Source organism: Bos javanicus, chromosome 4 (assembly GCF_032452875.1).
Source record: "Bos javanicus breed banteng chromosome 4, ARS-OSU_banteng_1.0, whole genome shotgun sequence".
Taxonomy (NCBI): Eukaryota; Metazoa; Chordata; class Mammalia; order Artiodactyla; family Bovidae; genus Bos; species Bos javanicus.
Window position 1 is genome coordinate 13927284 of NC_083871.1, and position 16872 is coordinate 13944155.

The window sequence follows — 16872 nt, forward strand, 5'->3', positions numbered from 1 at the left end:
CAACACCTCCACTAGCTTTGTTCATAGTGATGCTTTCTAAGGCCCACTTGACTTCACATTCCAGGATGTCTAGCTCTAGGTCAGTGATCACACCATCGTGATTATCTGGGTCGTGAAGATCTTTTTTGTACAGTTTTTCTGTGTATTCTTGCCACCTCTTCTTAATATCTTCTGCTTCTGTTAGGTCCATACCATTTCTGTCCTTTATTAAGCCAATCTTGTAAAGACTAGTTTACAGCAAAACAAAGTAGACTCTAATGGCAGAACTCTGATGCTCCAAGGTATTGTTATTCTTTTTTTTTACGTTAATTTGACTTATTTTAAAAACGGAAGTATAATTGGTTTACAATGTTGTGTTAGTTTCTGGTGTACAGCAAGTGATTCAGTTACTCCTGAATGTATGTGTGCATGATCAGTCTTGTCTGACTCTTTGTGACTCCATGGGCTGTAGCCCACCAGGCTCTTCTGTCCATGGGATTCTCCAGGCAAGAAAACTGGAGTGGGTTGCCATTTCCTACCCCAGGGGATCTTCCCGACCCAGGGATTGAACCCGCGTCTCTTCTGTCCCTGCCCTGGCAGGCAGATTCTTTACCATGGAGCCACCTGGGAAGCCCACGTGTATAGTTATTCCTTTCATATTCTTTTCCATTATGATGTATTACAGGACATTGAATATCATTCCCTGGGCTGTAGAGTAGGGCTTGTTGTTTATTTTATATATAGTAGTTTGTATCTGCTAATCCCAAACTCCTTATTTATGTCTCCCTCCACCCCTTTCCCCTTTGGTAACCATAAGTTTGTTTTCTGTGTCTGCAAGTCTGTTTCTGCTTCGTAATAATTTGCCTTTTTATCAGATGTAAAGAGTATTCTGAATTGGAGATGGGTGGCTTTTGTGACATTTCCAGCTTTTTTGAAATGTGATGTAGTTAGGACAGCACTGTGTGTTGAATGAGTGAATGAAGAGAGGACACACTAATGGATGGAAAAGTAGGACTTAGAGTTCTCATCTTGTGGGGTTGCCTTCTGGTTGATCACCGACTATGTGTTTCTGTTTTGTGAAAATATCCTTACTGTTTATTTTTCCCTAGTTTAGTCTCTTAACAGACTGCAAGGTTTGGAGCAGTATTTGCTGGGATTTAAGTGAAACATGGAAGCAATCAAGTGGTTTAATTCTGGATTTTTCAAGTTTAATGACATTCCTTTATCTGTATTGATTGGAGCTTTAGCAAATTCAATTGTTGATACCACCTGGATAATTTTAAGTCTTTATGAAGTTTTAAACAAAATGTCTCCAACATAGCTCAAGCAACATAAGAATTTCATCAGTTGAAAACTAAGAATCATTTTGGTGGGATGTGTAAAACAAGAAGCTGACCAGCATTATTTTCTTTTTCTTTAATTCAGTACCATTATTGAGAGTTATTCTTGAACTTTATGAAAACCAGATTGGTGTACCAGCATGTTCTCCATCGACCCGCATTCAAGAAATTGGAACTGAAAATCATTCAAACTGGGAAAATGTGACATTGAAAAATAGTCTACATTCTTCTACTTAAGAGAATCTGAGACTCTTTCTAAGCCTTAGGCTGATAGTAGATCTGATATATTTTTTAATGGACAGTGAGTTTCCCAGTCAGAAAGAGGTCATCATTTCTTTTTCAGTCATTTCTTCACTTTACTGGCTTATCTGGTACAACCACTGACCCTCTCTGTCTCTTTCTCGCTCTCTCTTTTTCTATTTTTTATTTTTGGACAGAAAGCTGTGACTTCTCACTGTTGCCCACAGAAAACAATTCAAACAGTACCCTCCATTCAAGGTTCTCTCTTGCCTGACCCCTCGGCCACATTTCCCACTCCCCACATCTTCCACACAGGCTCCTTCTAAGCCAAACCAGGCTGGCTGTTCCCCGGCCTCGGTGCCTCCAGTCTTCTCCATTACCCCATCTCTCGGGGGTTGCTGTTGCTTTTCCTTTCTACTTGCTGAACGTTCCATATTTACATCAAGAGTGATACATTCCCTTTCATGAGGTCTTTCTAACTTTCCCACCCCCTCCACTCCCCTCTTTTTTCCCCCACTCCTAGCTAAAACAAGCCTTCCTCACCACTCCCATCAAACCCCCACACATGTTCGTATGATCTGTTCACAGCCCCTGTTGCCTTCAGGACTGCAGCTTGTGTATGCAAGTCGTGACCTGCATAAGCATCTCAAACCCAAGGGACAGTGAGGACAAAAATCCACCTTCCTCTCCACTTGCCAAGGCACGTACCTGCCCACATGACCACATAGTGCAGAGAATCACCTTTATTTTTTAAACTCCATACAAAGGCATGGACTAACATGGAGACACTGGCAGCAGTATGTTCCTCACACACATGCTTTTTAATTCCCTTTCCTAGGGCACAGGTTTGTCAAGGGCAGCGACTCCCTTTGTATTCCCATCATGCTGGTACAGTGCCTTCCTTACACAGGATCATCCACTGAATTTAGTTGAAAGGATGAAATGTAGTTATTAAAAACAAGCCCTTGTGTGTGTAAGCACAACCGTGTAAAGCAAAACAGGAATCCTTATGGACTTCTCAGCAAATGTGGCACAGCCAAGTTGTCTGATTTTCAAATGTATCATGGCTCTGTCTGAGCTAAGTAATTTCCTATAAAATGTAGTGCCCAGTAGTCTTTTGTGGCACTTTGGAAACCACATTCGTGATGCTCTGACAGGCCATGGCAGAGTTAGATGAAAATCCATTTTTGGCTGTTTGTTAAAATAGGCAAAGAATAACATTAAGAATTGTCTGAAGTGGGCAGGATGAAGGTCAGGAGAATACCCATGGGAGTTGAGGGAATTTGGGGAGGAACCAGTTGGATCAGTCTGAGGTCAGTTCACTTCCTAGAAGTCTACATTAAGCCAAAAAAAAAAAGAACCCCGTCGCAAAGTCCTCAAAGGCTTGCCAACGCTGTACAGTGATGAGGACATGCCCCCAGGGTAAAGAACTGCTTTGTGAAGGCTTCAGTGGAGAATTAATATTAATTCTGATGTCGTTGTATTGATAAATGGGAAATTTCCACAAACCCAGCTTTACAGACCACAGAGCAGTGATGTACATGAGATGGGTCTGACGCCTATTTGATGACATGGCCAGGACTTCAGATTTCAAGCTTCAAGCAGTAAACATTGGTCGACCTCTCCCGGGAAAGTCTTTGTCCGTTACGTGATGTTCTACTCACTCTGTGCTGAACAGTTGCTTTGTGATTTCTAGGAGGTTCTGAGTTACTGTGACTAGCGGTTTCCTCTTCAGGATAAAACAAGCCTCCTGAGACCCTTTCACAGCATATCTGTCTCTACTTTCCCTCCACAGTCCTCCGTGATGTCTGTCTGCTTTGCGCGTTTCCACCCCAACTTGGTGGTTGGGGGGACTTACTCGGGCCAGATCGTCCTGTGGGATAATCGCAGTCATCGGAGGACGCCTGTCCAGCGGACGCCCTTGTCTGCGGCTGCACACACGGTACGTCCAGTTCTCATCACATCCCAATCAGCCACCCGAGCCCTGAAAGAGGGCGTAACTGACAGAGGTACTTCTGTGGTTAGTGACTCCAACCTGCAAGTATCTGATTTATAGTGATCACATCCTGACGAAAGGAAAGCCGAGTGAACAGTAGATGGAGGAAGCCCTGGGTTTAGAGGCATCTCTTAGTAATCTACAAGTTTGAACACACAGTGGAGAGGAGATGGCACCCCACTCCAGTATTCCTGCCTGGAGAATCCCATGGACAGAGGAGCCTGATGGGCTACAGTCCATGGGGTCACCAAGAGTCAGACACGACTGAGTGACTAACTTTCACTTTTTTAACACACAGAAAGGGTCTCTTTTGGGGTCCCCAAAGCAACCAGGGAGGATAGCTTAAAACTAAAAAAGGACAGAGAAAGGAAGAGGCCTACGTGGAACTGTTTTTCCAAAGAAACTCTTCACGTGTATATTACAAGGTGGAAACCCATATTTTCTTTTTTTAAAAAGTTATTTATTTTTAACTGAAGGATAACTGCTTCACAGTGTGGTGTTGGTTTCTGTCGTACATCAGCATGCATCAGCCACAGGTATACATCTGTCCCCTGCCTCTTGAACCTCCCTCCTTCCTCCCACCCCATCCCGCCCCTCTAGGTTGTCACAGAGCCCTGGTTTGAGCTCCCTGAGTCATATAGCAGATTCCCACGATCTGTGTTTCACTGGTAGTGTATATGTTTCCATCCTACTCTCTCCGTATTTTCAAACAGACCATGAAGAGTAAGCATTTTCTCTTTAGAGATGGCATATGGGGCTTTGGCCAACAGGCTGTTTCCATTTGTGATTCAGGGAGTGCTATGGCTTTAAACTCTGGAATGCATGGTGTAAGTCTCAACAGTAACGTCTACAGTGACAATATAATCCATAGGGTTAAAAGTCAACATCTCAAAACCATTACCCATAATTTAGCAGAAGAGGTTCAGTGTAGTGTTCGTAAGACAACTACTCTTGTCGTTTCCTTTAAGAGAATGACAGGTGTGTTTAGCAATTGTCAGGAGGAATGAGAAGACAGGCATGTCTCCATCAATCTCTTCTACCGTGACATTCAGGGGAACTGATGTCCTTTCTCCGAAATGCCCAAATTATGCCCATGGATACAGCTCTACTATTGTTTCAATTTCCTTAACGTGGTTGCCTCATTTGTTTCCTCTGCTGGCCTTAAAACCATCTAGCTTTGAAAAAGGACTGCCAGTTGCTTTAGCTGAGACCACGAAGAGGAACACTCTCCCTCTCTCGCAAGATCGACGATGGGAAATGACAAATACCGAGTCAGCCTTAATTCTGATTGACTCGGACCTAAGACACACGCAGGTGAAACTAGTTCTCGGGAATCTTAGAAAATTGCTCTTGCCTACCCCACTTGTTCAAACTAATAACAGAAAATTGTGACGCAGGAGGAGACAGGCCTGATGCAGGTGTTTGCTCAAGAAGCATGAAGCCACTTCTTGGCTCCGTGTGCCTATCTGGTGTGCGTGTGAGCAGACCTTCTGAAATATCAAGAAGTCATAAATCCAACTATTAGAACATTCAGCACGAAGCTTTTGGGGAGAATCCAAATGCAGGGCTCTTGCAAAGTATTCATCTGTCTTTTCCAAGCAACTTAGGATGTGATCATCACAACAAAAAAGCTATTATCAAACACTGACACTATCCCTGTTATCACGCAGTTACTTCTGTTAGAAAAGAACAACTCTGTTCTCTTTTGCTGTGTTCTGCTGAATCCACGGCTCAAAGGGCTCGGTTAATTTTGTGACTGTCTTTCAACCTCCACTAATGCCTGGCAGATTGGTACCAGGATCAAAAGTGGTTAAGGAAAAAGAGGCCCACCACAGATTACGAACTAATTTCCTTTCACACCCACCACACATATGCATTTGGGACAACAGGAAATCCTAATGAAAGCAAAAGCCTTCTGCCACACAGCAAGTTTATTCCTAAAATAAATAAAAACAATCTGGCCCCTGTACTGGAAAAATGAGCTGTGCTGGTGCTTTTTTCTTTGCATTGAGTAGAGTGATGCGTGTGTGTGTGTGTGTCTGTCTGTGTATAAGTAGGCATGCCCATGCGCCTGCTTCTGTTCTGGTTTTTTTTGCATCTCTCTCTTTTCTTTTAAGCTGAGCTTTATTACTCTTGAAAGCACAGGCCAGCAGTACTGATTAAAGCCAGGGAGGGGCTCCCACACACATTCCTTCTCGGGGCATTTGCTCTATGCCTCCTTCTGGAAGCTTTCTTTTCATACTACACCCACCCTGAGGGGTCCTGACCCCTTAGGGTTTCTGGTGATTTGTGCTGATGCTCCATGGTTAAAAGAAATCCCCACTGGACTCTTCCTGAAAAACACTAGGCGGGCTGGGGGCTTGTAACGATGTTTGGAGCTTGCTTTCTCATTCTCATTATTACCGTCTGCCATTTTCAAGCGAGAATCTGTCTCATCCATTCTTTCATCTGTTTGCACGTAGAGTTCAGGACGCCACATGACTCACCCTTGAGTTTCATACACCAGAGACTTGGGAGGAAGCATTGTCCACAACCAATCAGTCCTCTCGATAGTTAGAGACCTGATCAGGAGAACATTTCACTTCACATCTCTGCTGTGCTTTCCACTATCCAGGCCCACTGAGGCCGATTCATTCGAAGGTTTATGTAGGAAGACGGTGTGAAAAACACATAGGGACTTGGTTGACTCTCTGTCCAGCAAGGGTAAATGCGGTGATGCAGTTTCCGAAAAAGCAGGTGTAAATCTTAGTAGACATTTGTGCAGGCATATTTCTTTTATCACGTGAGGAGTGACAGTTCAGTGCTCCCATATTTCTATATCCTGTGAGTCAGAGTATAGGCAGACAGTTGTGTTTCGTTCTCAGAACTTCACTGGCAGGAGAACTCACACAAAATATAGCAAAACAGAAGAGAGTGACCAGGATGGGGAAGGTATTGAAAACCAGATACTCAGACCAGTTGAAGGAACTGGTGATGATTAGTCTGAGAAAGACAAGACTGGGGTCGGGGGAAGGGGATAATACAAGAACAATCCCTTAGTGTTATTTTGGACTTGATGAATATGACGTCAGAAGGTGCTTCACTAAAGATATCTCCTTGAGCTTTCTTTATTCCCATCGGTAGAAGGCAGGATCACCCAAGAATTAATGCTAAAATTGGCTAAGAAAGGTGTTTCAGCAGAGTTTGGACTACATCTTGGGAGAGGCAGATGAATAGCTGCACTTGATGGTTATTACAGTTCCTTCTGACCAGGAGTTTATATGATAATAATAGTTGGGGAACCATCCTTTATATGATATCAACTTTCCAATATTAGAGATTGTTTCATCGTTTTTTTGGCTAGGTCTTATGGACAGTAACTCATCAAGAGAAAGACTGTCAGCTGTTTGCACAGAGAAGCATCAGCTAAGTTGTGGTTTGGCCACTGAAGGCTAAGCTGCCTGAAATCTAACCCAAATTACCGCTAGGTTCTGCTTATGCTAACCTTCCATTTAGTATTTAATGTGCAGCTGCAAATGATTTGAGCTTACCATTTAGGGCTCTACCGAGTGGAATAACCTTCCTGAGTTATGACAAAAGGTTAGAGCATCTTGCTTATGATTCCTGGGATGTTTAAGTGACCTTTCTCAAGGCCCTGGCCAAACGTAAGCCTCCATCCTACCCTAGCAATATTTTGGGGGAAAAACAAAACAAACAAAAAAAAACTATCATTATCCTAACCTAGATGTTGTAGCAAAAAAAGAACCTAATCTAGGTTCCTTGTGCCAATAATTTCCACCACCAGTATCTCTCCTTCAAATCAAAAGAAGCATCAGCCTCTTTTTGATGAATTTAACCAGATATTTTGATGAATATTAACCACTTTTTATAAAGAATGTTAACAAATGTTTGGTGCTGTGGCTGTGATGCACTAAACTTGAGATTTAGTAACACTCCTTCCAAAAGTCAATCATTCTACCCTTCTGAGGACTGTCCGTTTCCATCCCTCATGGTGAGCTTAAAAGCCAAACTCCATGCTGGAGCCTCATTTAAGTCACACACATTCACCTGTGTTCTTTAGTCCCACCAGTCCTCATTGGCTCCTGCTTGCTTCAGTTCCATTCCGCTGCCTCTGACCGAGCAAGGTGAAGCTTTCTGAGTATTTCCACTACTCCGTGGTGCTGCCAGAGCTTTGAAAAAGAAATCGGGTTCCAATCAGAAGTGGCCAGTGACCCGAGGCTTCCATTATTGTAGGATTATGTCACTCTTTAATCCTTGTTTCAGAGTAATGTGTCTGACACTCAGATGTAAGCATTTCCTCTTGGACCAGCATCTGATCCTCCACGTTTATGTTTCTGCAGCATCCCGTGTACTGTGTAAATGTTGTTGGGACCCAAAACGCTCATAACCTCATCACCGTCTCCACCGATGGCAAAATGTGTTCTTGGAGCCTGGACATGCTCTCCACTCCACAGGTGGGTTTGTTTTCCCCTACACAGAAGAGCCTCCTGGTTAAAAGAGATACCTGCCTAATGGAATGGAGTTCCTAAAAGCCAAACCCTCACATCCTATAGGAGCTCAAATCAGTGGGTACACTTGAAAGAGTGGGGCCTGTTTTCGGCAGCCTTCTCTGGAAGCCAAAACCCATTTCCTTTACCGCACATCATGTAATTACTGTAATACGTTAATCCTTAGGTCAGTTTCAAGTGAAAATGAAATAATCCATTTCAAAGCATAGTAATTATGGAAGTTGGCTGCGGTAGGAATCCTGCTTACAGCATTGTTAAACAAATGCAGAGCGATCCCGATGGGTGCTTGCTTTGGAGAAAAAGGTATCCCTGCGAAACAGAAATCCAAGCCCTAGCTCACATCTGTAGCCTAGACAACTGCCTTGTGTGTTTGAAGAATTTGTCCAGCCATCTGTTTTCTCCTCTGGAATGTTTGTTAGGGTGGCTCCTGCCATTCCTTGCTCAACAAGCGAGAAGCTGAAAATGAAAAGTTCCAAGGTCTCCAAAGTGCTCCTGATGACAGTAATGGGAGCCAAACGAAGGAGCAAAAGTGGAAGAGACCATGGGGGGAGACAACTAAACGCAACTTTCAGGACATACGTGTGTACACACACACACACACAGAAGACAACACACATACACGCAAACACACAAAGAGCCACGTCTTTCCACTTTTCTTTGTGGGGGAATAAAGTACTTCGCTGTCCACCAGGTAAAAACAGAGCAGAGTTTCCTGTTGTAGCCGTTGACAATGTGCGGAAACGTCAAGAAAGTTGTATAAGATAACTAGGAGATAATTCTCAATTTTATTTTTCCTTTCCCCTTTCCTGAACTAACAATGCTAGAATGTCTCCATCAGAAGTTTAGAAGATACTGGAAATTTCAGGAGACGTAAGGAAATGTGGAAACCAAGAAGAACCTCCCAAAAGTCGCCACAAAATAGGGATATAGAGAATAGTAAACCAAAGTTCTTTTTATCATTTTAGTGTCGGGGGAAGAGCTCATAAGTTCCTTACCGTTTAAGTTCCTCTGCTTTTGCCGATCTTTAACATTTATACAAGTTTGGGGAGTTGTGTGTGGGTATTTTACAGCTTTGTCTTAAATTTCTCAGCAATATGTTGTTTTCTTTGAAAAGCCCTGGAGATTACAAACAGATACGAGTAAACCCTCTAATTAGGAATTTTTAATTGCCCATTTTGATGATTAAATGTGTGTGTGTGTGTGTGTGTGTTTAGGTTACAGCCCCTCACAGGGGGAGCTGCGGGGTCATTTTCATTAATTTTAGGGGGCCCGCAGACGCCTGTCTCTGGCCAGAGATGAAGCATTTCGGTGGTATGGCTGTGGATGACAAGCAGACAGGGGAGCAGAAGACATTTGCCCTGCTCCCTCTCTGTCCCAAGTGGGTGCCCACGAGGCTGTGCCCTCCCTCTGCTAATTTTGGCAATGGCACGGTTTGTGTTACTGCTGTCACAGCATCCGCTCACTCAGACACTCCCCGCGTCTGGGTCTCGCAGACTGTGAGCCTGTCACATGACCACGTGGTCTGCGTGTTCCAGACTGCTAGCATGTGCTTCCGATTTATAGACTCCATGGCCGCGATGCCTCGGTTTATTTGTTTGCATAAAAGAGACTAAACTTCCAAATATAATAACATGGTCCCTCAGAAAATTTTTTTTTTTAATTACTTTAGGTGTACCAGGCAGGCTTTTGGGCGTAAATAACCAGAAGTATTCAAGAATGTTAGTTCCACCTAACTACTCTGCACTGTCCTTAAACTCAATTCAGCAGAATGTCTTTTACAATACACTGGAATTCCCGATTCTGAAAATCATTTTAGATAAAATAAAGACCCTCATTATTATTTTAAAGACCAACTTAAACATTGTTTTTTTGCAGACTTAACAGCCTACACACCCAATGTCTGCCCTTCATGAATTCGAGTCCCTACTGAAATCTGGTTCTTATGTCCTGAGTGACAACTCTCTGGTTTTAGCCCACGGAGGACACACACTTCTGCTTTGACAAATGTGCTCCGTACATCTGATATTAATACATGCGTATTCTCATGAACAATTGATTTTGGAAATGTTTGTAAATACAAGGGTATTGTGTGTTTTACTAAAGCCTGGGGCTGACAAGTGTAACCATTACAGTATTATCTTTAGTTTCTGCACCATTAGTTTCAAAATTCTCACCTGTCATCTCTGCCTGACTTCAGAAGCAACAGCACACGCTGATGAAATCCAGCCGCTGAAACCAGAGATACACAGAAGCTTGAATGTCAGGGGCAGTAAAGCGTGGTTTCTGGCACAGCCGGGGTCTTTTGTAACGCTGTGTGAAAAGCAAACAGACGATTTAGTCAAATGATTTTTCCGTGCTATCTTTGGCATGGCAAGGAGTTGACAGAGGAAATGTAACCGCGCCGTGTTTTGGTAGGAGAGCATGGAGCTGGTGTACAATAAGTCGAAGCCTGTGGCCGTTACTGGAATGGCTTTCCCCACGGGAGACGTCAATAACTTCGTGGTTGGCAGCGAGGAGGGTACAGTCTACACGGCCTGTCGTCATGGAAGGTGAGTTTCTGTTTTCTTACCCGTGACGTGTTCTTCATTTCCGAAAGTCTGTTATCGCTTGCTGGATTGTAACACCTTGCATTATGAGAAAGGCATTTCTGCAGAAATGCAAATCACAGTCTCATGTCTTCACTGTTTTATAGCATCCGTCTGCTCTGGTCATTAGCCATTTGTAAGCCTTTGGTGGTTCACGTTGCCTGGAGGAAAAAAGCCCAAACTTTTTAGCATATCAGAGAAGATTCTTGACTGCCCTGGCCTGCCCTTCCCCAGCTTCAGCCTTCAGGCTCCCCCACGCACCCATCCCCACATTGCTGATCCCACTACGGATCTGTGAGTGAGTTTGTACATCCAGTTTCTCCTGCTGCATCTGGTATTTCTCTCTTCTTGGCCTGATTAATCTCCCCCACCCTTATCCTTCAAGAGCCAGCACAAAGGTCTTTCCACGAGCCTCTCCTGACTTCCTTGGGTGAAGGAAATCATTTCCTCCTTTATGTTTCCATAGCATTTTCATCCTCTTTACTCATTCGTTCGTTTAAGGGATATTTCCTGAGAACCTACCATACGTCAGGCACCATCACTTTATAAGGAATGCGGTAAGGAACAAAACAGACCTGGAGTTTATATTCTGAGGGTGACTGACAGTAAACTAATAAGCAAATATGTGATTTGAGAAGATGAGTACTTGGAGAAAATTAAAGTAGAATCAATGGGATAGAAGTACAAGCTGTCAGATGGGCTTGTTTTTTTTTTTTACTTATTTTTATATCACTTCTGCATTAGCATTCATCACATTTTTAACCATTCAGGCATCTGCCCTTTTTTTTTTCCCCTGAACTATTTCCATCTCATTAGTGATTTCCTGCTTGGTGCTGGGAACATAGTAAGTGAGGAGTTAAAAATCTATATAAGGAAAAAAGAATGAAAATAACTGCATAATATAGAGAGGTGCCTTAGGGCCCTTCCTCCCAATCAGAGGCCAAAATAGTATGAGATACACGAGGTGGAATGAAGATTCAGAATGAAGATAGGTGATACAAACTCTATCTTGATTGAGAGACTGGCAAATGCTCCTAGGAAAATCTCAGGAAAGAAGTGGAATCTGGTAATTTAGCTAGATTATAAAATTACACACAAGATTTAACGAATGGACTCATATTTTGAAAGTTTCACTGTGTTCACCTTGGTGCGTTATTTCCCTTTCACTTTAGAACTTCTAATTCAACTGATTTTGCATCTCTTGCACTCAGGCTATTTAGATTGCATGAGGAACCAGGAATTGTTCCAAGTCCTTACTCTAATGTGTTTGTGATTCATTGAAGAATGAATCCATGGCCCAGGTGTATGACTCTCCCATTCACACAATACAAATTATGAAGTTCCTACTTTGCTGCCCACAGAAACCAGCAGTATTTTCCCTCCTCACGTGAATAAAAGATGACTAGGAAGATGTTATATGACTAGGAAGATGTTATAATTCCATGCCCAGCAGTCTTATTTCATAGAGTTGTTCTCTCAGTTGTGTCTGACTCTTTGTGCCCCCATGGACTGTAGCCTGCCATGCTCCTCTGTCCGTGGAATTCTCCAGGTAAGAATACTGGAGTGGATAACCATGTCCTCCTCCAAGGGATCTTCCCGACCCAGAGATAGAACCCAGGTATCCTACATTGCAGGTAGACTCTTTACCTAGTCTGAGCCACCAAGGAAGCCCTCTCCTCCTTCATTAGTACCTTCATTATAACTATGCATCAAAGTTTTCCAAAAGCAGAGAAAGATCTGATAAAGTTGTTCATTCTTGGAAATGTTAACTGCACAACTACTCAGCAAAAGGCATTGCTAGACGTTGCTGGGCATGCAGACATCATTTAAGCCTGTTCCTGTCTTCAAGAAACTGATGATGGTGGGAAAGGTAAACACAGAAACATCTGCAAGACAGGTGGAACGCTGTGAATGGAAGGAGAGGAGCACAGAATGCAGAGTGGACCAAACAAAGGCTCACAGGTTTATCTACGTATTTATTAGAACCGACAGGACACAGGTTCAGTTCCCTTAACCCAGGGCCTTAGTTATCTGTGAGGGCTCCAGAACATGTTCACTGATAACTTTTCAGATTTTTTTTTAATTCTCTAATGTGAGTGTTTTCATGATGAATGTTTTTGCTCTGTGGCTCTTTTCCTTTTCAAGCACAATCAGAAGATGCACTGTTCAAAAGAAGGGGACCTAAGGGGCTTTCCAGGTGGCACTAGCGGTAAAGAACCTGCCTGCCAATGACATAAGAGATGTAGGTCCGATCCCTGGGTTGGGAAGATCCCCTGGAGAAGGGAATGGCAACCTTCTCTAGTAGTCTTGCCTGGAGAATCCCATGGACAGGGGAGCCTGGCGGGCTGTAGTCCATAGGGTCTCAAAGAATCAGACACGCCTGAAGCGACTTAGCATGCACGCAAGGTACAAACCACGTCATTTTACAACAAGCTTGATCTTGCTTTTTACATTGGTCCATCCGTCTGAAATATAAAACACAGATCTTAGTAAAGTTATAAAGTCACAGGCATTTGGCTTCATAGTAATCTTAAGTGGGTCATATAGGGCTACAGAGGAGAGGTGTGAAATTTCTGTTTTTCACCTAACATGGAAAAGGTGCAAATCCACTTCCATAAATCAAATAAGGTCCTCATTTTGCACCCTATAAACCCTTTCAGGATGCTGTTACGGGCAAGCGGAACCTCACCTGGGGCCACTTCAAAGATCAGTTCCTCGAGTTCTCTAGAACGAATGTAAATGATCACATGTAGAACGGCTGTTGGCAGTTTTACCAGGCATAATTTTTGAGTGCTTGTTACACTACAGTATTTGGCTAGTGATTTCAAACTTTGCTCAACACGCTGACATTAACTGGTGCCCCAGAAGCTCACATGCTCTGATAACTTAATTCATTTTCATTCTTTGTGATGTAATATTTAGAAGCCGCAAACCCTCTGTGTTTGTCATATTTATAACCTGTGTATACTTATTTTGTATAACCAAAATACAGCATTTTGATTTATTTTCTAATTGGGTGTTATTACATGCAGACTGTTGTATAAAAATGGGTAATGGAAACAATCCCAGCTTAGTTAAAGAAATGACATATGTCTGTGGATAACTTTCAAACTGTGGATCACCATTTCTTAAATGAGCTTCTCTTGGGGAGAAAGGCAGGAGTTTGTCTGTCTCTTCCTTTGTTTTGTTCGACAAGTGTTTATTGAACACTTACTACACTATGCAACAAGAAAAACAAGGCACCAGCCCTTACGGAGTTTACACTTAGTGGATTTGTAAATTACTCTCCTCCTTTCAGTGAAAACATAAGTTCCTCTGTATTACATTTAAGTTATTTTGCCTATGATTTTTATGACAACAATGGTTTCCACGAAGTTTTACATTTTCAGGAGTATCAACCTAATTTAAGAAATTTTCTTGAGGGACTTCCCTGGAGGTCCAGTGGTTAAGGCTTTGTCTTCCAGTGCAAGGGGTGTGGGTTTGATCCCCGGTAGGGGAGCTAGGTTCTCAAATGCCTGGTGACCAAAAAACCAAAACAGAAAAAAACAGAAGCAGCATTGTAACCAATTCAGTAAACACTTTAAAAATGGCCCACATCAAAATAATAATAATAATAAACTTTAAAGAAAAAACATTTTCTTGAAAGGATAAATACATGTACTCAAGGATATGTGAAGTTTTATAGCCAAAGTGAAGTTGCTCAGTCATGTCCGACTCTTTGTGACCCCGTGGGCTGTAGCCTACCAGGCTCCTCCGTCCATGGAATTTTCCAAGCAAGAGTACTGGAGTGAGTTGCCATTTCTTTTTCCAGGGGATCTTCCCGACCCAGGGATAAAACCCAGGTCTTAAGTCTTCTCTAAAAGGAGTTAAAATGGAAGTTGTGCCAAATGTCATCACAAGAATAGAATCATCTTATTATAACTATGAAAGCTCTGGCAGCTGAGTATATAGTTGTCCTCTGGTGTCTGAATCCATGGGGAATTGGTTCCAGGAGCCCTTGCAGGTACCAAAATCTAAGGATGTTCAAGTCCCATCTAAAAATGGCACGGCACAGCTGCCCCTCCATATCACAGGTATCAGGGGATGTGGATGGTTGACTGTGTGTGTGTTCCATCAAAGTATCAATAGCTTCATCAGCAGTGATGGGCTTTGAAATACTCCTGAAAAAGGATTAAGTGATAAAAGTCGGTGTTCAATTCTGAAGATTAAAAAGATGTTATTGCTCCGTGTTGTTTTAAATCACTGAGAGCAGGATAGCATTTATTTCTCTCAACATAACTGTGACAGTGAGTTTCATATCTGGTGGTTTATGTCTGTGTTAAATTATGGAGAAGTAATCATGCAGAGACAAACCTTTTTTTTTTTTCCTTAAAAGCAGTCACCAATTTGTGAAGGTCACTGAAACTCTTGTCTTGTGTGGTCTTCACACAGCAAAGCCGGCATCGGGGAAGTCTTCGAAGGCCACCAAGGGCCGGTGACAGGAATTAACTGCCACATGGCAGTGGGCCCAATCGACTTCTCACACCTGTTTGTCACATCGTCATTTGACTGGACTGTCAAACTGTGGACTACAAAGGTGAGCACACCTTGATTTACTCTCCCAGGCCACACCTAGGCAAGAGGACAGCATTGTCCCCTGCAAGGAATTGTGGGGAGCCTGAAGTCTCTTCTAGGAGACCTGACATTGGGAATTCATACAACTTTCTGGTGAACCCGACCTGCGTGCGAGCTAGTTAAGGCTCACTTTCTCAGTCCATTTAATTTAGTTTAACATATATAAGTAATATATGTTACTGGAGAATACTCTCATTGTAAAAATTCATACAATGCAAATAATGATAAAACAAGTCCTTCTTCACCAACACTAAGCCTTCCCATGGCATCCCCTTCATTGACTTTGATCCTAACCTTTCCCCCAGAGGTGAACCCCCTGTTATCACTTCAGTTTTGAGTATCCAGAGCTTTGCAGTGGTTATATACATCTGTATCTATGGAAATACAGGACTTGAGACGGGTTTCTTGGTTTTGGAGGTTCGGGTTTTGGGATCTTTTTGAGTTTTGATGGTTTTTAAACGAGTAAATGGCACTGTCTTATGTGTACTTTTAAAAAATATTTATTTATGACTGCGCTGGTCTTTATTGCTTTGCATGGGCTTTCTCTGATTGCTGTGAGTGGGGGCTACTCTTCATTGTGGTACATGGGCTTCTCATTTCCGTGTCTTCTTTTGTTGCAGAGCACAGTCTCTAGGCACGTGGGCTTCAGTAGTTGCGGCACATGGGCCCTAGGGCGCAGGCTCAGTAGTGTGGCGCATGGGCCCTAGGGCGCAGGCGCAGTAGTTGTGGCCCATGGGCCCTAGGGCGCAGGCTCAGTAGTTGTGGCGCATGGGCCCTAGGGCGCAGGCTCAGTAGTGTGGCTCATGGGTTCACGTGCTCCAGGGCATGTAGGATCTTCCTGGATGAGGGATCGAACCAGTATCAGCTGATTGGCAGGCAGATTCTTATCCACTGTGCCACCAGGGTAGTCCTCTGATTTGTACTTTTAAAGGTAATTCTGATCATGTTTGGGATCAAGAAGAACTAGGAAAGGCCACTCACCTACAAGAAATGTGCAGGAATTCAGGGAAGAAATGACAGTGGCTTAGATGGGGAATTTGAAATGGAGAAAAATAGATGGGTTCAAGAATCATTTATGAGGAAAAAGTCACAGAATTTGGCAATTAATTTGATTCAAGGAAGGTGAGAAAGAGAGAGTCAGCAGAAAAGAGCCCAGGTTTAAGACTGGGGCAGCTGGAGATCTGGGGTGGCATTCATTGTGCTGAGCAATGCCCAAAGAAGGGCATGATGGTAAGGGGCAACATACAGGTTGGGTTTAATGGTACCTTGGAGGCACAGTTCACAGCCTTCACTACGCAGTTTGAGAATTGGGACAGAAGAAGAGGGAGAGTTTGGGGCTGCAGGTACAGACTTAATTGCAACAAGAATAACAATGATTATTAAGTCCAAGGAGTGGATCTTAAAAGAAATACTGAAACACAATGCAGAGAAAGAAAATATTTAGGAAATAAATAGGAGTTGTGGAAGTAGAAAAGGAGATTAAAAATTAACCCAAGAAATGGGAAAACATAAAATTGTTTGCAAATGGGGCTTCCAGGATGTTAATGAAAAGAGAACATATCAAGAGGACAGAGTTGGCTCTTAATTGCGTGAAAAACAACCACACTTAG

The 16872-nt window shown here is 42.9% G+C and overlaps 1 protein-coding gene across 7 annotated transcripts in view; it reads left to right on the forward strand.

Moving 5' to 3' along the window:
- The window catches only part of DYNC1I1 (dynein cytoplasmic 1 intermediate chain 1), a 379184-nt gene that overhangs the window by 287621 nt on the left and 74691 nt on the right, over nt 1-16872 (forward strand). For all 7 annotated transcript variants that reach the window (XM_061413501.1, XM_061413502.1, XM_061413499.1 and 4 more), the window contains 4 exons: nt 3355-3501; nt 7896-8009; nt 10479-10612; nt 15080-15224. In XM_061413501.1, coding sequence (XP_061269485.1) covers nt 3355-3501; nt 7896-8009; nt 10479-10612; nt 15080-15224 — 540 coding nt within the window. The remainder of the gene's footprint in view (nt 1-3354; nt 3502-7895; nt 8010-10478; nt 10613-15079; nt 15225-16872) is intronic.